At 36.2% G+C, this 21,785-nt stretch overlaps 2 protein-coding genes across 3 annotated transcripts; both read right to left on the bottom strand.

Annotated features, from left to right (window-relative positions):
• Positions 1-1,157: 1,157 nt before the first annotated feature.
• LOC119067082 (protein phosphatase PP2A 55 kDa regulatory subunit) lies at positions 1,158-14,414 on the bottom strand. 2 transcript variants are annotated; one of them, XM_037169831.1, is made up of 5 exons: positions 13,817-14,414; positions 10,086-10,268; positions 6,434-6,585; positions 2,106-2,909; positions 1,158-2,017 (listed from the first exon to the last, which is right to left on the bottom strand). In XM_037169831.1, exons 2-5 carry the CDS (start codon positions 10,237-10,239, stop codon positions 1,649-1,651), a joined length of 1,479 nt encoding a protein of 492 aa, XP_037025726.1. In that variant the 5' UTR covers positions 10,240-10,268; positions 13,817-14,414; the 3' UTR covers positions 1,158-1,648. The 2 variants fall into 2 exon arrangements, with proteins under 2 accessions (XP_037025726.1, XP_037025727.1); XM_037169832.1 differs by lacking the exons at positions 10,086-10,268; positions 13,817-14,414 and adding an exon at positions 8,403-8,655.
• A 1,916-nt stretch (positions 14,415-16,330) lies between these two features.
• LOC119067077 (TATA box-binding protein-associated factor RNA polymerase I subunit B) lies at positions 16,331-19,197 on the bottom strand. The gene is made up of 4 exons (XM_037169817.1): positions 18,829-19,197; positions 18,535-18,760; positions 18,359-18,473; positions 16,331-18,296 (listed from the first exon to the last, which is right to left on the bottom strand). The coding sequence occupies exons 1-4, from the start codon at positions 19,034-19,036 to the stop codon at positions 16,437-16,439; spliced, it is 2,409 nt and encodes an 802-aa protein (XP_037025712.1). The 5' UTR covers positions 19,037-19,197; the 3' UTR covers positions 16,331-16,436.
• Between the last annotated feature and the right edge of the window lie 2,588 nt (positions 19,198-21,785).

Here is a 21,785-nt window from a genome sequence, read left to right as displayed (position 1 = left end):
AACAGAAAATCGTTGTTGCCGAAAACTATAACATTCAGAAAATTAAAAAACGAGTCGATCATTTTGAACGACATTTCAACAGGGCTGGTACAAAAATCAAAAATGTTCTAAGGCAGCCACAATAAAAGTTGTTCTAAGTTACACCCCTGTGGTGCTAATGGAGAGAGATTTTGGCCCAGTTACACTTAACTGGCCTTGAGTGCAATTCCTAAAACGAGAGAAGATGCACATAATCCAGTCGGTAGAGACTCAAAAACATAAAACGGTTCGAAAATATCTTAGTGCTTTTTTCGGTGAAGGTGAAAATGGTGGATTACTCAGTGAAAAGTTAAACTTCTGTTGTCTCCTTTTGTGCTCAATTTTTTTTTAGGTTAATACAATAAATCAATAACTCGAAAATGTTCAGTTTTGGTTTTTTCGTCAGCTGACGTTACTCGAGACCATATCTGAAAAGTGAATTTTTCGGGTCTATTGACCGCAAGCATTTTTTGCGTTCAGTTTCGCGTTTCATAGAAAGATAGACAATTTGAAATCCGCAAAAAATGGTTGTACCGTTTCCTTACAGAAAGATAGACAATTTGAAATCCGCAAAAAATGTTTTCCCGTTTCCATTAAACAACAAAAGCGTGAACAACTCAAAAATTTAAACGATACCATTGTGTCAGCAGCACACACATTTACTCTCTCTCTCTCTCTCTCTCTTAACATTGCAAAACAAGAAAAATCAAAAATAATTTTGGCAGAATCGGCCACACACCCCGCACTGGGCGTGTCAAATAAATAAATCGAATAACGAAAAGGTGTACAAAAACAATTTCAGATTTTTTTTATTTCGCACAAAGAAAAAAAAATGTCTAACAACTGTGGATAATGTGAAAGTTCTTTTTTTTTGTTTGTTTGATGATTTGATTGAAATAGCTTTGTACTAAAATTAAGACAAAAAAAAAATTAAAAATTAATTCTAAAACAAAGATGAAAAAAAAATTCTAAGTCTACGTTGAATACAAAAATATATTCGGTTGACCAATGTTTTGCGGAATGCGGACATTGAATTTCATAGCATTTTTGACTCTCTTTCGTTTCGACAATACTTAAGTTTCTTTTGGAATAAGACGATTTTAACTTTCCCTTCAACTTTATACTTTTTCGTTTCACTGTCCAGTCCCTCCTCTTCTTTTCTTCCGTTTTTTTTTTGTTTTGTTTTATTTTTGTATTTCAATATTATTGATTAATGAGCGTTTGCCGATTCACGTTCTTCTAAAAAAAAAATTTAATCGTGGAAATATTCAGATGTATCCACACCTCCTCTCACTCGAGTGTCTTTTTGTTTTCTCTCGTATTCTTCATCGTCATAAAAACAATTCTCTCTTTTTTTTCTCTCTTCCGAAGCCATGAAATTGAAGTGATTTTGTGTTGCAATTTTTGTAAAAAAAAAATTTTTTTTTTCGTTTTTATTTTCAAGCAAAATTATAAATGGAAAGAAATATGTTTACGACAAAATGAAAAAAAAAAGTGAAAAACAAGTAATTCTTTTGTAGAGAGGACATTTTGTTTTTTGTTTTTTTTTGTTTTGAATAAATCGGAAAGAAACGTTATATATATATATAGACTTGTGGGTGGTGGTGGTGTAGTTGTATGGGGCCTAGGGCTAAAATTTATCCTGAAATATAAATAAGTTATTAGTCGCTGCGACAGCAATTATATTTTCTAATGGATGCCAGGCCGTGTGCAGAATTTTCTTATTAAAGTCCAAGCAATCAACACTGATCTCATCTTTTTTTCGTTTGCCGCCAGTACAGACTTTGCGCGGTTTTAATACCATTTTTGGCTTAATGATTTCCCGTGATGCTTCGAGTGTTAGCTCTCTGATTGTGTTTCGGTCAAAAACACGGAAGAAATTATTGTAGCTACCAGTCATTACAGATGTATCGCTACCGTTCCAGCAGCATTCGAATTTATCAAATATACAATCGTTTTCATACAGGGAACACAGCTTCGACCGTAAGTATTCATGTACCTGTCCAAGAGGGAAGAGGAACAATAACGAAAACAAAAATTAGACACCGAAAAATATGTGGAAGAGTTCAACGCAACGGCACACTTACCGGATAGGTTTCAATTGGTGTCGAATCCATTTGTAAATCCCACACTTTAATGCTTAAATAATCTCTAGAAATCATGTAACGTCCCGAATTGCTCAATTTTACATCACTAATTGAACTGATAATTTCGCTGAAAAAGCTTCGATTTGTTGGATCCTCCGGTTCTTCGAATTGCTTGGCATGCCGATCGCACAACGCCGACGATCTCATGTCACATAAACGAATTGTACCCTTGCTGCTCGAATAGACAAACAAATTGCATTCGGTCGGATGGAATTCAGCAGCCGTAATCACTTCCGTCAGTTCCTCCATATTTGTTGGTTTAATATCAACGATATTGAAACTCTGATCTGTCACTTCCAAGTTCCACAAATTAATACGCAAATCATCAGCGGACAAATATGTTTCTTGATCGGAATTCACCGAAATTGAATTGATGTGATACGTATGTGCATTGGCGAATATTCGTCGTGGTGATGCTTCAACCATTAAGTCCATTGGTTTTATTGCAGGAACACGTAATGCAGTTATTTGATTTGGATCGCGTACAATGCCATTTTCCTCTTTCGTATTGTAGCCCTCCACTTTTTTGTCGCGCTCGGACACTTTCCATAATTTAATAGTTTTGTCGTTGGTCGATAGAAGGAAGTGCGCCTGGTTCTTTCGCTTCAGCCATCGGATTTTATTAATTTTTTCTTCAATTTCTAATGATTTTAAGTAGTCGAATTCAGGTTCATGTGACTGAAACGTTGAATAGACATTGTATTCGCCGCGTTTCGGTACCGCTACTTTGGAGGCAGGATCTCTCTGCAAGAAATGAAAATAAACAAATTTTAGTCATCGTCTTCGGAACCATGTGACAATTTGTCACTGACAAACGTATGTGCATTTTGGTCATATCAAGTTTACTGGTAAGTCGGGGCAAGATTTTATGATTCAAAAAAGTCATTGAAAGAGTAACGCTGATGTGCTAAGCAATCAATCTACGGTTTAAGATACGCCGGTACGGTTTAGCGCCGCTTTTAAGAAACCTGTAAGTACATCAGTCAACGACATTTAGCAAGACTGTAATCGAAATAAAGATGTCCAAACAAAGAAACGACACATAACCCACACTGCCTGACGCAAACTCTAATGGACATGTCGTACAACCCACAGAAATTCCACAGTATCTATGAGTACTATTAGAATACGACTCGGGTGGATGTGTCTTATGAATCTTGTACTGAGTATTGAAGTTACCAACAAATTTCGGCTAAATTGCAGTTTAGTGGAACAACCCCGATTTGAATGAAAGTGGGTGGGATCGACAGGGGAAAGTCACCTGATGACGAAACAACAAGATTTGGGGCGCGGAAGCCCCTCCCTAAGCCGCCAGGGCCCTCCAAAGTTTCCACACTTTTTCCAATTTTCGCGCGTTTTTTTGACGGAATCGACAGTAGAAGGTCCACAGATGACAAAACAACAAGAATTAGGAAGCAAGAGCCTCTCCCGTAGCCGCCAGGGCATTCCAAAGTTTTCACACTTTTTCTAATTTGTGCGTTTTTTTGAACGAATTGGCAGTATGAGGTCCACTGATTACAAAACAACAAGAATTGACGCGCACGAGGTCCTTCCAAATGTGTCTCGCCTCTCAGAATAAATTTTCCTTGTACGAAATGCCGAGGACTTCATTGTGCCCTACAAAACAACTTCATTTTCTTTGTACGAAATGCCGAGGACTTTACGACGCCACGAAAACAACGAAAGACGAAGAACCCTCTACTGCCACCGACTCAGAGACGGAATAAGAATATAATGACTGCAACTAGATACATTCGTAATTTCATTGCAACAAGGGCATCAGTACATATAAAACACAAAAAATGACGATTCCGTATAAAAAACGCAACAATTTCGAAACACTGTGAAAATTTTGGAGGACCCTGGCGGTCAGGGGAGAGGCTTTTGCTTCTTAATTCTTTTGTTTTGTCATCAGTGGACCTTCGACTGTCGTTTTCGTCAAAAAAACATGCAAAAATTGGAAAAAGTGTGAAAACTTTGGAGCGCTCTGGTGGCTCAGGGAGGTGCTTCCGCGCCCCAAATCTTGTTGTTTCGTCATCAGGTGACCTTCCCCTGTTGATCCCATCTACTTTCGTCCAAATCGGGGCTGTTCCACTAAACTGCAATTTTGCCCAAATTTCAAACGGTTCATTATGAACACAGTGACAAAGGTAGTGCTCAGCCTAATTTAACATGTCCGTATTTTCACACCTCTTCAAAGGTTTTCTCTTGGGTTTCGTTTATGAAAGAATAGAGTGTCTCGAGAGCGGTAACTGGAATTCCTGGTTCAGTACCATACAACACAGAGTGCTCGATGCTGATCTAGTTTGGTTACCTTCAATACCACTATGACCACGATGCCAAATGACTCTTCTGACGCGAGTAAACCATATAGAGTGTTTTGCAGCCGACTCAATAAGAATAGACACGATTCAATGAAAGCAATGGGTAATTTGATTGAGTTGGCAGCGTGAGAGCTGGAGTTGATTCAACATGAATCCCATACTCATATCTCATATCAAAGTTAAAGAAGAGTGGACGAGGTTTCTGCGAGAAACGAATTGAATTTTTAAGAACCCGAGAACCCAAAGGTCCGGTCAAAATGAATCAGCCATATGAAGTGATAACAAGGGACTCGATGGTAAAACTTAAGATCGTAAATGGGTCGTCTTCAAGGTCCATTAATAAAATGTTCGCTGTAATCGTATAAAAATCAATTGAATCAACTGTGTTAAACAATAGGGAAATAAATTGGTGAGTTTGACAAAATACTATCACAGCTCCGGAGGCGTGATACAACAACATAAAATCATAATCTCGACCGTAAATGTAATTGTCGGAGCATAGTTTCGTTTGCCTTTCATTGCAACGGACATAATGTGGAATGCTTTATGACCCCGATATTATTGATTCATATGGCTGATAAAAATATCCGACACATGGATACAAACGATACGAAAACATTGAGAGGAGGAGGTGGTGCGTGCTTTGTTGTACGATAATCTTTGTTCAATTTGTTTTAAAAAAATCTTCTTTTCTAATTGCCATTGAGTGGACCATTGACATACACACTGTATGGACAGACTGAATAATGTTCGGAAAACATCAAATTTCGGAATAAAACATAAAATGTCCGTGCAGCGTACACTATGCGAATCAGTAATGTTCGTTGTTTTTACGATTGCGATTGTCTTTCGGTCTTAATAATTTATATCTTCCAACTGGTGGAGAGTTCCTATATTTATAACAATCAACCGGAGAATGTGTAATGGCAAATTGATATACAATTTAGAGCATTCATAATTGAGTCATAAACGAATTCGTCAGGGAACAAGTTATGCGTGGGCTGGCGATAGCGAATTTGTATTTAAAGGCAATATTAACCCAGGAAGACGAAATGTTTTTGCAGAACGTCTTGAGGATGACAGGATTTTACAGGATAGACGTGGTCGATTTTCTATTGGACGTGATTGAAAACGGTTCAAAAACCAATTTCCAGGCTATGGTCCAAAACAACTTTATGTTGCGAAAAACAAAAATTGAAAATTTTCGAGAATTGGACCATTCTCAACATTCCAAAAAAATCCTTCAAGATCTTTTCGTCCCATTTTTTGGTATTTCTACTCTAACAGGAGTACGCGCTATCACAATTCAACGAGAAAAAGGAAAATAAAAACTTCACTTTAATGTGTGACCAAAGTTCTCGATGGTCCATTTTCAGAGCAACTCGAAAATTTTCTTATTTCAATTTTTCGCCAACTGAAGTTGTTCCATAGAAAATCTGAAAGTGGTTTTCGGAGTTCATGGACTACAAGATTTGTTGTGTTTTGGCTTCATTCTCTTCTCAGGAAATCGACAACCTCCAATTACATACGTCTCAGGCCTTCACAGATATCGCGTAATGTTTACTTTTTGAAAGACTCAGAGTTTTGAAACGACGACGTTAATTTGTCCAAAAGAAATGATTGAAGCAATTTCTTCAATGAAACGAATTTTAGTGCACAAGGCATTGCTCTATCTGAAACAATACCGATATTTGTGTGCGATGTGCAGTTAATGCGTCAAGATGCGTTAATAAATTGAGCAACGAACACGAACGACTTCTATTTTATCAATGAAAGACACATCAGATCTATATGCGAATGTATAAACCGACCTCCAATGTATGCATTTTTGTATTTGGTCAAAATGGAGACAATAACAAACCCCTAAACCCTAACCACCGTATATGTGGCACAGGACGACAAAAGGAATCAAATTAAAACAAAAGAAAAAAAATTCAAACTTACTTGGAATATTACAACCCGCCCGCCCTTATCACCGGTTGCTAACAATTCACCATCATGATTAAATTCAACGCAAGAAATAATATCGGCATCCGTAACATCATCGTCTAAAGCTCCTTTTATTTGTGAAAAACACCACGATTTATCGCCATTTCCTGAAAATAAAATCCGAATTTAGTACACACAGCAAACCACTCGATGTATAACTAATTATAGTTTTGGGATAGAATCGATCTGGACAAAATTTTATGCGAGACCACTTTCCGAACAAAGTTTCTTTTTTGGTTCTCATAACCTCTACACATCTTAAAACACAAATTGGCCATCTATCGACGACGTTTTTACCTAATTGATGTCGAAAATTGAAACATAGAAACGTAGAACAGGAAAAACTGACAGAACGATCGGTTCGGATTATATTCTTTACAATAGGAGGTGTGCACGCTATAACTGACTGTAATAAACAATTTCGTTGTTGGATCATTAATGTCGTCTATTTGCCTTTCTTACTTACGCAACTCATGTGACTTATGAAAATTGTATTTTGTCGCTGTTGTTGTTGTTGTCATCGTCGTCGTCGTCCATATACAGTCCAGTCATAACGACCCTGAACTCAATTAACCGAGTGAAAATTCAATGATTATGCGATATTTTGCTTTTGAAGAGTAATTATAACTAAAACAAATTTTCAGGAATGTCTTTACGTCTTCGAATCATGAGAGTCACGTTATCGGCATTGTTTGACTTTCGGTTCAACTGAATCGACTCGAGAAAATAAACGGAATCTTCGATTAACAGTTTGTTAGATAGGAACATCGTGAAGTTAACACCATTAGCATGTCGTTAGACAACAATTTTTATTTAAAAAAAAGGGGGGATGCTAGGCGACCGGACATGTATTTTCGACTGTTTTGATTTTTGACGGTCGTCAATATTATCATCCGACTGCATCGAATGCCATTTTATTACAAGTGCATCCGATTGTTATCGGTACAATTGTTTTTATTGTTTTAGATAAACACTTCACAGCATGCGACTAGGTATTCTGATAAAGTGCATTTTTGCACTAAATGTTGTCTATATGCCAAAAATAAAACGTTCGCTGCGCTTTTGTTCATCAGTATAGACTCTATTGAATAGAGCATCATCAAATTTGGAATGTAAGATCAATTTATGTGTGTGTCAGCAGCTGGGACTAATATGTTCCTTCGCACGTATGACAATGTATGTGATGACAATAGACACCGAATGTTAGCCGGATTAAATGTTTGATGTTGCAAGTATTTTGATAGATTCGGATGAAATGAAATTCCACCTCGGAAGTTATCTAAAAAAAAAAACTATTTTTCTGCCGAGATAAAAAAAAATCACTCGGGTAGGTACACGGAGCCTTAAAAAAATTGAGAAGAAAGATATGCTTGAGAGATATGAAATGTGCGATAAGATTGTTCTTTTATGTAAATATAAAAAAAAAACTTGAGAGAGCTGAACAAAGGTGCTTGTATGAATTGTGTGTGTACCTACCGAACCGATAGAATAGTAATTTACACAAAATAAAGGAAAAACTGCAAAAATATGTAAATAAAATAAAATTTTCAAGGTTATCGTTGTAAAATAGATGATTGAATTTGTCGAAAGTTGCTCTGTATACTTTCCATAAAATTGTCAACATGAAGTTCTACAGTAAATTTGCAGACTTTCTCACATGCTTTTTTCTTCTCATTCGTAAAATCATACAATTCTACACGGGTCGCTTCACTATGTATGTAATGTACCCCATCTAACCAAACATTAATTTATGCATCACTGTTTACATTTAATGTAAATTACAATTACAATAATCCTCCCATCTGACGCTAAGCGAATCATAATCGTTTCGATTATTATTTGAGAATACGTAGAAATGATACGCGTCTAAAATTTAGCAGCAGAATCGAATACCGTCAATAACACACTACAAAAAAAAACTTACCGGCCATGTCAAATAACTATATTTCTTCGCTTGCTTTCCCTCATAAACACCACTTTAGACACAGCTACCGACACCAACTCCAACAATTAATATTCTAAATATGCAATTTATAAGACTATCACTGTTGGATTACAAGAAACATCTCAATTTTACGTTTGAGATCGAAAAATCTGCAGAAAATGTCGCGCGATGAAAAATGGCTACGAGCTTCAGTTCCAAAAAAAAATTATATCGCAGGTTAAATGCGTGCAAAATATTGTGAACGGAAAATGGACTAGATGATGTCGCCAAAATTTGTTAAAGGTGATGTTACACGGAATGTTTTCATTTCAGTTTTAGTACAATATTTAAGGTAGGTCGTGTTGGACGTGTAAACATAAAATATTTAAATAAAAAGGAAATATGTTCTTTTTATCAGATTCTCAGTCACTGATATAACAATTAATGTAAATATTGATTCATTTTGATGTTATGAAAATAGCGCAGATCACAGATAACACAAAATGTGTTCTCCTCTTACAAAAGTTTTTTTTTTCAATGAGCTTCGGCTTCAGAATTTGAGTTTCAAATGAATGAATGGTTAAACCGAATGAACCGAAAATTAATTTCAACCTCTACAGCAGCGGCTCGTACAGAATATCGAAAAATAGAGTTAAGGTGCCAGCGCACTTCATTGTTTTGGGTCTCCGTTTAGATATTGCGCATGATCACAGAGAGAATTTTCTCTCTGCGCATGCGCATTGTCTAAACGGAGACCCAAAACGGTGAACTGCGATTGCAGCTTTAATGATACAAAGTTTTGACAGCTCTTATGACGATGCAAATAAAATTTATTTCATTATTTTTGATAAATACTAAAACCCAAAGTAATACTGTTTATGATCAGCGCTAGAGTTCCTAAGACCAGTTAATTAAAACTTACCTGGGGTACTTGTCATTGCATATTTTTATATATTTTGGACATATCCTCCAAGGCAAGTTAAAATTACTGGTCTCAATTTCCTTCTCTCTCATCATAACAGTCAATTGACATCTTTTAACTGAGCAGTTCATTCGTCATGAACAAAATTGGCCGTAAAGAATGTAACCTCAAAGTTAACTTTGACAGTCTGTGAAATAATATTTTGACATAAAGCGTATGGGCCATCTGTCAAAATTTTATTTCACCAACTAATTTTATACTTGACTTCTGTTCGACCAATCTCACTTTCCATTTTGAATTTTTAGCGTTTGATTTTTTTTTTTAAATCAGAGTTTACATTGAGCATGAATTGAATAGTCATTTACATAACTCTGGTAAGAGGTGCTTCACTTTAAGTGTTCTTGCATAAAAAAATGTTTTTTTTATACCAACATCGAAAGTTGATACTTTCTTCCCGCATATGATACTTTGACAATACTTTGATCAATGGAAGTAACAGATCCGGTAATAATACTGGTCATATGCTTGCCGTCTGTAACAGGTACCGCAAGCATGTAAAAACATCTGACAGATTTTTTATTAGTAATTAGTAGAAACGACACTCGACCTAATCTGCTTATCGTTTCTCTGTTTATTCGATTTTGTATATTCGAGTAACAGTACCTTCTGTTTCGAGAAATATTTTACAGCGAAAAGTTAAAATGTTCAGAATGCTAAAATTTCATTATTTATTCATCAGGGTGACGGATTTCTTCACTTACCTTGATACTTATTCTTGGAGCTATTCAGTGCTGAATTGAACATAAATCCAATTTTGGTTAGACTCGATTGTCGCGTGAACGTTCTGGGCAATGTTGGTGAAGGTGGTTCCGAATCGTCTTTCGACGAACTGACCTGCGGCCCCCACTTGCCCATATTGTTTTGTTTGAAGTCGCGCTGTATTACTGAAAAATAAACACGAAACCAATTTGATCAATTATTATAAACGATCGATTTTTCAAAATATTTTCTTTTTAGTGGTGAGTCAATGTCATTAATGTTTACAGATGCTATTATACACTCACGGAATTTTGAAAACCGACACATGTATTTTTATATGGAGAAATCAGAAACTCAAGTAAAACACAGAAACAGAAAATGTGTCGGTTTTCAAAATTCCGCGAGTATGGCTAACTGGAAAAGTGCCGAAGATAAACAAAAAAGAGAAAGACCAACCGTTTTAGAACATAACCACAGCTTAAGAAAAACGTACATTCGAACCTTTGGCGCCATATGGTTGTCGTAATGTTTAGTCATTCATTTTTCCGTTAAAACTATTTGAAGGCATAATGTGCTGTTGCAAAAGCTTTTTTTGTATAGGTGGTTTCAGGTGCTACTTTTTACAATCGAAGACATTCAATTTAACATTCAGTATCGACGACCTTTTTATTTACTCTACATTTTAGCAAGGAACGGACAGACGATGAACCTCTGTCCGGATCAGAAAGATGACACATCGCTATCAATGATTACCACAATTTGTTTGTCACTACTTTGCGTATTTTTTCCTCGACTTTGTCAAAATTAAATTTTTTCTGATTTGTGTTAATTATCCAAATTATAAATTTTCTAAAAATAGCTGCACTATATAGTTGACACGGTGCCTCATAATGTTTTATAATAGAATACATATTTCATCAACAAATTTTCCTATTTCACTCATGATTAGAGGATTCATTAGAGAGGTTTGGTTTTTTGTTTTTTTGGATTTCGTTTACAGTAAGACTGAATCCACAAATATTTATCATGTTCGGGGTTATGATGGTCATTGTTCAACATTCAGATATGAAAACGGATTCGTGCATTAAACTGGAACAAATTGAATGAAAGAGAAAGATATAGAAAAAAGTGAGACTGTGGCTCGGAATTGTCCACTAGGGTTCTAGTATGAAGTTTACCGATCCAAGCTCTGAACCTCTCGTCAATAATATTGAAGTTTTAATTTGAGCGGGAGTGTTAAGACCAAAACTGTTTTTAACATTAATTCTCTTCGTATACGAAGGCTATATAATATTCAGGCTATTTGTAGGCGCCTGTAAACAGTCACTTCGTAAAGCTAGCCAAATTCATTGTTATCTTTGACAAATGATTGTTTTACGTAAAACCGTCTGTGTTTTCTTAGTACAAATCCGCTAGTATTTGACCTGCTGTTTAACGATCCAGCCGATAAACAAAAATGATTTCTCCCCCAAACAACACTTACTGTCGGTGGAAACGAAAAAAAAAATCATTTTAATTCAAACGTACTAACGTGACTTCGTCCATTTTTTTCGCATGCCTGATGCGGTGTGGTTTACTGCTAATTTATAAGTAAGGAAGAATAAACAATATTAAATGTCGATTAAACAGACGAAAACTGTGCTTTTCGCATGTTATACAAATGAAGCAGTAATACCATATAGCTCTGTGATGACTAATGCGATTTATGTTTTGTAAAAATCATGTATATATTGCAAAACCTTAAATATACATTCTCTCTCCACCCAATTATCAACGCTCAAATTAAATTAGTACGGCAGCTTCTTTACGTTTTACTGTACGTACATTATATTTGAGTAAATAATTTATATTTTTATCGGAACCTGTTTTTCATGCATTTCAGCCTCGATATCATTGTAAAAATTTTCGGTTTGTATACCATAAAGTTACCATAACACCTATTACAATGTCGTTAGCTTCAAAATGACTTTATAAAATTTTATTAATACAAATTTCGCCTACAATCAACAAAAAGTGTTAAGGGCTTAAGGGCTGTTGAAATTGGAATTGTCACACTGTCTCTCTGTCCTAGGACCATATTCATTCTATACACGAGTAGAATTTTAGTATAAAAATTCAAAGAGTAGGTGTGTAGAGTAGGTCTGACAGAGAGGGACAGAACTCTAGCAATCAATTTTTAATGTTCGAGCTCTCAGACATCTTACGAGAAACTAAAAAGTTCCATTGAAAATGTTAATTACTATTCTATGTTACACTCTGATGTACGGTGTTCGGTTGACCTTGCATAAATATAATAGTATAAATATTAATGTAAACAGACATCAATTAATAAAAATTGAAGGAAAATAATTTTAAAAAAATCTAGGCCTTAGAAAAGTGGTGTGAGGCAAGGCCCAAATTGGTATTCGTTTTTCATTCGACCCGCTTCAACATTACTGTTTTGCACACGTAAAAAGTTCCACTTTCGTATCTAATCTGTTCTTCTTGGTTTCACTGATTTCCTTTCATTTACTATTGGAATAGCATACGGAATGAGACAAATCACAGAAACGGAGAGGAACTAAAACAGCAGTGACTGTTGGATACGAAAGTGGGATTTTTACGTGGGGTTAAGAATCATTGTTATTCGTTGTCACTGTTTACCATTGGTTCTATCACATATTTTATGTAGTCGTTAACTATATTCTCGACTGAGAAACATACATCTTTGAATTTGTAAACTGAAGAAGTGGATTTCAAAATATCTAGATGCGTAAAGTCTTTTCAAAAAAGAACTGATATACTAGAACATATAGTCTACATATAGGTACGTCAACATTACACTATGTTACTATGTAACAAAGAAATGTCTCAAGACAGGTGACATGATAACACTTTCAGAATAATATATAACATGTTCCGAAGTTTGTTTATCATTAATGACGTTGAATTATACGTTTTTATATTTCATTGTTGCGATGATAAAATTTCCACACTTTCGGCTATACGTACAGTTAAACTGTTGTCTAAATTTGCAGAACATTTCATAGTCGGGAAAGACGGTTTAATGCTAAAGAACATGGCCTTTTGTGAGAGATTATTTACCGATTTTTTTTTTCGATCAATTTAGGAAAATTTTGGCAGGTTTCAGTAATTTGATTAAATTCCCAATAAAAGGCCCTGTTTAAGAAATAATCTTTATGGAAGAAAAAATTATTCTAGGTCATTTATCGTAAACAAAAACTGTTCGAACTTAAAGGACATAAATTTGAAAACTTACAGTAATGTTGATCCAAATATCCGAGGGATGGTATAACGTTTTTTCGGGATGATTCTCTATAAAGCGCAATATCAATTTCCGTATTTAATTTTTCATTTACATTTTGGATTTGAATCTCTCAACGAATTGGATCCGGTTCACGTAGGTTTTATTAATAAAATATTGTCGAAAGACGCAGCGCTTCGACGGAATAGAGTATTTGATCATTTAATTATCGTATTTTTCGAATTGTTAATAGAAATAGCCTATGAAAATATTCGATAAATATTAAAGGTACGCCGTTTGGAGAGTTCAAGAATAAGTAACCAAATTTTTGCGCAGATTATACTAAGGTGATATTTTGTGAAAAACAAATTGATGATTGGAAAAACAATCACAATTAAATTCGGTTGGATGAAATATCAGCAAATTATTGAAGTACCGAAACATTTATGTGTACCCTGACAGGTACCCTGTACAGCTCGGTTGCATTACCTTTTTAAAATATCCGTGGAAAATATTTCCTAAACGGTTACATTATCGTCTTAAGCAGCAAATAAAGTAAAGTTCTTGACTTGTTCGCTTTAAAACATGCTCTTAGTCATGACACAATTATAATCAGAAACACTCTAGTTATCGCTAGGTCAAGGTGGTTATGATGCGATGATTTAAAAACGTTCTATAAGCTTGTATTTTATGGTCATTTTAATGCATTCACAAACTATACAATTTACATTTCGCTTAACTGTTCACATTTTATAACGTTAGATCAATAAAATATAACGTTTATCGGTTCATCAACGAAAAAAATATTTAAAGTTTCCACAATTTTCACCGATCTGCACTGAAAGAGTCTTCTGTTTAAATTAACACTGATTCCACAGTATAACCGAAAAATTGTTACTAAATAGTCAAAAAGTATGATTTACGGTCGCATTAATCTCACATTCATAAATAATAATAATTTAAGAAAAAAACAAAAGAAAAACCAGCGTTTTTTAAGAACAAATAAATTTAATAAATAAAAGTACGTTTTATCGAGGCGTTTGGTATATATCTGAAACTGCAACTAACCAACTTTACCTCGAGTTACTGTTTAAGTCAATATCAAAATTGTATACACATATACTTGCGTGAATTGTCTGACTTTCGTAATAGATTGAAAATGTCTTTTTAGTAAAAATGTTATAGGTAGAGGTATTAATTATCGTCGTCGTGTATTTTTCTCTACACTCAGTACGTTCGAAATTGTTTGTTTTTTTCTTTCTTTCTTTCACTTCCTTTTTGGCACAGTAGTGTGAACCCCATTGACTAAAGACCGATATTCGAGATTTTTTTTTTGGAAAATTCAATTGGAAAATAAATATTTGCTTACCGAGGAAAGAAAAGGTGGCGGGACATTTCCACACCGTCAATATCGTCAGGAACGATATTATCGTTTTTTTGGACGATACTATCGTCTAAAAAACGATACTATCGTCTAAAAAACGATACTATCGTCTAAAAAACGATACTATCGTCTAAAAAACGATAATATCGTTTTTAGACGATAGTATCGTCCAAAAAAACGATAATATCGTTTTTTGGACGATAGTATCGTCTCAAATCGATATTATCGTTTTTTAGACCCAAAAAATTTTCATCCAGGACGATAATATCGTCTAAATTGAAAAATTCTAAAATATTGTCTGGACGATAGTATCGTTTTCTTGTCGATATTATCGTTCAAAAAACGATATTATCGTTTTCTGGACGATATTACCGTTCTAGAAAATCTAATGGATATTTTCGTTTTCTGTACGATAATATCGTCCTGGGCGATATTATCGTTTTCTTAAACGATAATATCGTCCAGGACGATACTATCGTTTAAAAAAACGATAAGATCGCCCAGGACGATATTATCGTTTAGTTTTGGGTGGTAATATTGTCCAGGACTCAATTTTACTCAGAGGTGCAGCAAGAGCCGAATTCTCTTCCAAAATATCGAAAAACAATTGTCAGAGGAATCACCTACACATCAGTGTTTAAAAAAGGCGTTTAGTTCGTCCCTAAATAATTCATCTTTTTACGAAATGAATACCAACTTTGATTGTACATAAAAACCGTTTTAACACGCCGAGCGATACGGCCCATTGCCCCGGAGCGAAGCGGAGGGCCGCAATGCGAGCCGGGCGCCGGAACGGTGTCGGAACTTAGGAGTAATTTTTTTTTCTCGCATCGTCTCATAATTAGTCTGTGTAATTTTTCTATATAAAATTTAAATTTACGGAACCAAATGAACCAATTTTTAATATATATTTGCCGTCTATAAAAAGGTGTTTATCTACAAGATTTTGTGTTTCGTCTTCAACAACCATCCAGAACGATATTATCGCCCAGGACGATATTATCGTCTAGAATTTTTATTTTAAATAAATTAAAAACGATATTATCGTCTCAAAAATTAAAAAAATTAATTAATTAAAAACGATATTATCGTCCCAAAAATTATCGCCCAGGATTATCGTCCAAAATAACGATAAATTTGTTCAGAAAAAGAAAATAACGATAATATCGTCCAGCGGATATTTTCATCCAGGACGATATTATCGTCAAAAAAACGATATTATCGTTTTTTGAACGATAATATCGTTTTTTAGACGATAGTATCGTCAAAAAAACGATAGTATCGTCCAAAAAAACGATATTATCGTTTAAAAACGATATTATCGTTTTTCTAAACGATAATATCGTTAAGAAAACGATAATATCGTCCTGAAAATATTTTAAAATTTATAATTTTAGATGATATTATCGTCCTGCATGAAATTTTTTTGGTCTAAAAAACGATACTATCGTCCAAAAAACGATACTATCGATTTAAAGAATGTCTTGGCCAAAACTATGTCACTAAGTCTTACTATTCTGTCACTTTCCTTGTAATTCGCTAATGTGACACGTTCGGTTTCTGCATTTAACCCATTCGAAGCCTAAAGTCTCGAACTGTTTGATGAACTCAACTTTTTTCTTTTTACAAAAATCTTTTATTTTAACAATTTCAAAAAACAACAAAATTTAAGTTAAAAACAAGCGTAATAGGTCGGCAAAACGTCACTATATATAGATTAATCAGTCAGTAGTTGTTACACACCGTGCTCTTACATATTGTTTTGAAGTGCTTCAGCAAATTTCTGGACAAATCATTCGACGGTTTGACGTCTTTGGCGAAGTAATACTCAATAACCATCAGCTCAAAATACAGATCACATTCCTGATTTTCGATCAACTCAGCGCCCTGTTTCAACAGCCATTGGAACGTTTTGGAGAACGTTTTTCGAAAGTCGGTGAATTCCTTTTTGTTCGCGTGTATTGAATTGAATTGCAGCCAGTGATCGGAATTGGATATGGAAAAGGTCAATGTCTCTTTCCATTGAACATCATCATTTATATCGTCGTCGGCACTGAAACTGCTTTTGGTCTGTGCGGAGTCCATAGATGTTTCGTTCGCCTCGTCTAGCGCATCGTTCCGGAGATGCGCCGTTTTCTTTTCCTTAGTACTGCGATGATATGCATCAATTGACTCTAGTCTCATTTCGACTGTTGCTTTTGCCTCGTCCTTTGGCATTGAATTCGCTTCGCTTTCTTTTCGGTCGTTCATTGCTTTGAACCATTTCTCGGTGGTAATGTCGAAGTCGTAGCAGCAGTACGTTCCGAATCGATGATCTTGGAGATCGAGATCAGCCAATCTCTGATCCGGCGCATCTATGTCGGCATTACATTTCAATTTATTCACATCCAGTTTGATGTGGTGTGTCCGGAAAAATGATTGCAGTTTCGATGGATTCAGAAACGGTTCGATGTCTCCTTCATCGTGAGCTGCGTCCATAAATGCTGGAATAATGACGTCGCATTGGTCGCTGTAACGCACCTCCTCCATGTAGCTGCGCTTCGGTGTTATCGATGGACAAAATGTCAGCTTTTCTTTCCACTTCGGATCAACGTTGTAGGTCGCCTGAAACTGATCTCTGACCCGTTGCAACAGCTTAGCGTAAGGTTTGAAGGTACTTTTGGCATCCGCAGTCCGTTCATCGGTTTTCGTTAAATATTCCAGATACATCGTAGTCATACCGTCACCATGGGCATACGATTTCATTGCCGTCGGACAATGTAGCTGCGTCAGAATGATATTCCGCATTTCAATGTAGTCCACCCAGTCACACCAAATGAAAAGCGGCCTCTGATGAACGGCGTCCACATCACAACTCATGTTCAATGCCCCGATTCTCTTGTTGAGCTCACGGCCGGATGATGAAATCAAATATTCTCGACTGTCGTCCAATCCGAACAACAGTTTCAGGACAAATAAAATGAAAGCCATGGCTCGGCCTTCGTAATTTTTTACATTCCTACCCTCGCCCATCGTCGGCGGACGAGCGTCCAGAATAACATCGATTAAATTGGCAATGAACGGTGGCAAACACAGCTCTTGCACATACCGATGACACAGTCTACTCAAATCGATCGCTTTGAATTGGAAGCCGATTTCTTCCGCCAAATCGAAGGCTGTTGCTCGTAACGACGCGTGCAACGGCACATTGGTACATCCTCTTTGGATGCGATTGTGGAATTCCAAATTGTAGCGGGCATCGGTAGATATCGACGACGCGATTTGTAGACTGAGGTGACCTTCACGCAGAAAGCGAACCAAATCGCCGAGTTGAATGTCACTCTTGACGTGATTCAGCCCCATGAATATCAGTACGTACAATTTGGTCCGGGTGATTTCTTCCGTTTTCTTCTTTGTATCTCGGTACCGTACATTGTGACACTTCAGAGTCGGATTCGTTTCGTGCTCTTGCAGATGTTCATCGGACATCAACTTTTTTAAACGTTCTTTCGCTTTCGATGTAAATTGGAACGGAATGCTTGACGTAACTGGCTCGACGGCAACGGTTGGATTTTTTCTGCTCAGTTCCAATTGGTTTGCCCTTTTCTGTAAATTGGTTTTTCTTCGATGTTACGTTCATGAATGGAATGCAGTTGATCGTTTCTCACCTGAATCGTCCGGATGTTTCGTTTTCGAGCTCTGGCATTTGTTGTCAGTGTCTTCCGCTTTTTCTTCGGATATATCTTTCGTGGCCTCTTTATTTTGTAGATAATTTCGGCGTCCCTGGACAATGCAAATAGTTTATGAAACTGGACAGAAACGAACGGAGACAAATCTCACTCACAACATATTGTAGTTCGAATTGAATCGCGGATAATCAGCCGATTCCTTGGAGAAGAATGCTTTGTTGTGATATCGAAGATAAGCCGCCCACAACTGAAGTACGGTCAATTTGAAATCTCGGTTTATTGTGCCGAACAGGTTCTCCTCAATCTCTTCAATTTCATCGACTAGGTCGCACAATATTTGATTGAAACATTCCCATGACGTTGGCAATTCGACTGCCTGGACTGGAATTGTAAATGCGAGAGATAAAAATATAGGACAACAATCATATGAATGGTATGATTAGTCGCACCAGCCTGTTTTTTCACCGTTGTGGTCAGGACTCTACTTCTCTGAGTTAGATCCCCAGTTTCAAGACCAAAATCGACCGTATCATAGACGATTTCTTTGGCCGACTCCAACTCAGTCTGGCACTCCAGGCAGAATGTTTTGCCATCCTCTTGCATGAAATGTGTACTGCCACACACACATTCAGCTTTGAGATCAATATCCTCGTCCATTTGTAAGTGAATTTACGTTTTTCGATTATGAAATCGAACAAAATTTTATTCAGATTTTAACAACTAAACTTAATCAACACCGTCAACACGGTCAACACGCAAAATTAAACTTTTGTGGTGCTTCCCGTCAAAACTCAGATCAATTATTTACATTTATCTAGGACAATTGATGGTTTCGTTCTAAGAGTTACTCTAGTACATTCTGTCTCGATTTCATTTTATTTCCTCCGAAACGTCTCTATGAAAAGGTCAGAAAAAAATGTCCACACGGTCTGCAGTTCAGGTAAAGTTTCAAATGTTTGGCGTATCCATAATCGTGAGCTCTAATGTCGAGGCAGCGAAAAATCAACCAGGCAGGAGCAATCTATTTGACGGTATGCCTAAATGTATAAGTAGGCATTTGATTTTGTTGCGTAACTATCAATAAGAGTTACGCAACAAAATCAAATGCCTACTTATACATTTAGGAAAATACATGAAACGAATGCGTAAACGGTTTTAACTGGATTTATGTCTCTCCTTTGAATGTATACGTGTCTTCTCCATCTGCTCCTGGTTTACTTTACTCTTAACGCACACCAGGCATTGAAAACGTATTTTGGTCGTAATAGATTTCATTGAAAGTTGAAGCAATCGCAATTTGGACAGAAAAATTCTTAACTGCAATTGACAGTTAAGACACTTTCGTAGTGAAAACTCATAGAGTTACGCTCAGGAGGTAGTGGCGCCCATCCTAATAAACACCCAGGCATGTTTAATAATGACAGAGCCAACATGTTTACTCTCGAGTGTAACTTTACGTGTAAACTAGAATCAAAACACGATTTCAAAATGTCATGTGTGTTAAGCATAAATACCTTGACAATATCTGATGCTATGGCAACTACTTACTTATTTAGCCATTTTAAAGATAATTACTGCGATACGCTAAGGTAACTATGCAAATTACTTATCGGTCACTATTCTTTTGTCAAAAGAAAATTGTAGGACTTGTGAATCGATAAATAATTTTCAAGAATGTAGCGTAGCGTTACAAAAAACTATTTGGAAAGATTGAAAAATATATATGTTTTGAAAATGTATCCTCGGTTTTGCTCATTCCAACATTTTCAAAATTTTCCAATGCTCGTTTTTTCGGATTTTCGTTACGTTCTCTATGTTTATAAGTCAAGTAATACTCGTAATACTTGACTCAAGTATGCAACCTGTAGGTGAAATCAAAGTAAATAAACACTGAAGGTAATGCAAATCCGCAGTTACACACGGATCCAAACTTTCAGGTGCATTTTAGCTCCGTCATGTTACACACGTATTGAATTCGTTTGCGTCAAGTTGCATCTAGTGGTGAATCTGGAACGATTTAGCGTCGTTATGTTGAACACATATAAAATTCGTTTGCGTCAAGTTGTATTTAGTGGTGAATTGGAAGTATTTAGGGCCGTCATGTTGCACAAGTCTAAGTTAGACAACATACGAAAATGAATTCACCTGAAAGTTTGGATCCATAATTTCTCTGATCCGTTGAGGGTCTGCATTACCTTCAGTGTTTATATACTTTGGGTGAAATGAAGTTCTCAAAATATATGATATGAAAAATTAGGAATTATCACATTTTTGTTGTATGTAGGACCTAATATTTCTAGTCCCACAGATTCTGTCAGCTGTTATATTGAATTAAATTTTTGAATTTTTGTCGCCCACGTAAAACGACCACTTTACTGTGTTACCAAGAAACCATTCAATATAAAGACTGTCAAATTTGTGGATCTAGAAATTATGCAGAATCTGTTGAAAACGAAAATGTGATAATTCGTTAATTTTGTTAAGTGTATTCACGCTGTAAGTGTGGTCGAAATTCAAAATGGATAGTGCGGAGGTATTTCTAACGCAACGTCATTTTCATTAGTCGTGAAGTCATCAAGCATTGGTTCGCGACGAAGTGTGCAAAAATCGCCAATGAATCATAAGAAAATTCCACCATTGGAACCACAGTACTTGACGGATCACACACATCAAAAATATCGAGTATCATAATTATAATCGACAAGCAAACCCTTCCGTTGGTCAGACAAAAAGTGTGCAATCACCACCAACGACAAAGTATCCGATGAACGATAATATGGTGCCAAAACCGAACGCAGTGAGTTCAATCCTGAGCTCTATCCGACAGACATTCAGCATCCAAGAAATTTACATTCCGATTGTGGTGTCAATTTCAATCAGCCGCACTTTCCGAATGTTCACTAATTGGAGCCGTTACAACAGAATGTTTTGGACGATCGTCAAATACAATCGAACAACGTGCCCACTGTTCGTAGAAATACTTCAGGATATGTATAATACTTCAGGGGTATAATGGAACGTTAACACAAGGCCATATCGCATCACGTCACGTATTCTCAAAGGACATCCCGCCTGAGTCATGGCCAATGTTTCTCAGCGCTTTGATAACTTCGACTAATGCATGCGGATTTTCGGATGCTGAAAATTAGGGCCGACTTCAGAGATGTATAAAAGGAGACGCGTTAGAATTAGTGGAAAGCCACTTGCTGCATGCTTCGTCAGTTCCAGGTGTGGTAGAGACTCTGCACACAATGTTCGGAAGGCCAAGCAACGTTATTTACAACCTTTTGGAGAAAATTGAGAAAACATCAGCCGCATCAGCTCCGAAAGCTGACGACTTGAATTCGTTGATCAAGTTTGAAAATCTCAGTGCAATCATTTGGAGATTTGGTTCAACTCAGGAATC

This window comes from Bradysia coprophila (genome assembly GCF_014529535.1).
Source record: "Bradysia coprophila strain Holo2 chromosome X unlocalized genomic scaffold, BU_Bcop_v1 contig_117, whole genome shotgun sequence".
Taxonomy (NCBI): domain Eukaryota; kingdom Metazoa; phylum Arthropoda; class Insecta; order Diptera; family Sciaridae; genus Bradysia; species Bradysia coprophila.
Note: the sequence above shows the minus strand (reverse complement) of the source record. Positions and strands in the feature narration are given on the sequence as shown.

Excerpts from the sequence above, each read along its gene's own strand:
- LOC119067082 (XM_037169831.1), bottom strand. The coding sequence starts at position 10,239 with ATGGGCAAGTGGGGGCCGCAGGTCAGTTCGTCGAAAGACGATTCGGAA. Across the intron at positions 6,586-10,085 it reads CTCCAAGAATAAGTATCAAG|GAAATGGCGATAAATCGTGG; the intron begins GTAAGTGAAGAA and ends TTTTATTTTCAG. Across the intron at positions 2,910-6,433 it reads GGCGGGTTGTAATATTCCAA|AGAGATCCTGCCTCCAAAGT; the intron begins GTAAGTTTGAAT and ends CATTTCTTGCAG.
- LOC119067077 (XM_037169817.1), bottom strand. The coding sequence starts at position 19,036 with ATGGACGAGGATATTGATCTCAAAGCTGAATGTGTGTGTGGCAGTACA. Across the intron at positions 18,761-18,828 it reads AACGGTGAAAAAACAGGCTG|TCCAGGCAGTCGAATTGCCA; the intron begins GTGCGACTAATC and ends TTACAATTCCAG. Across the intron at positions 18,474-18,534 it reads AATTCGAACTACAATATGTT|GGACGCCGAAATTATCTACA; the intron begins GTGAGTGAGATT and ends TGCATTGTCCAG.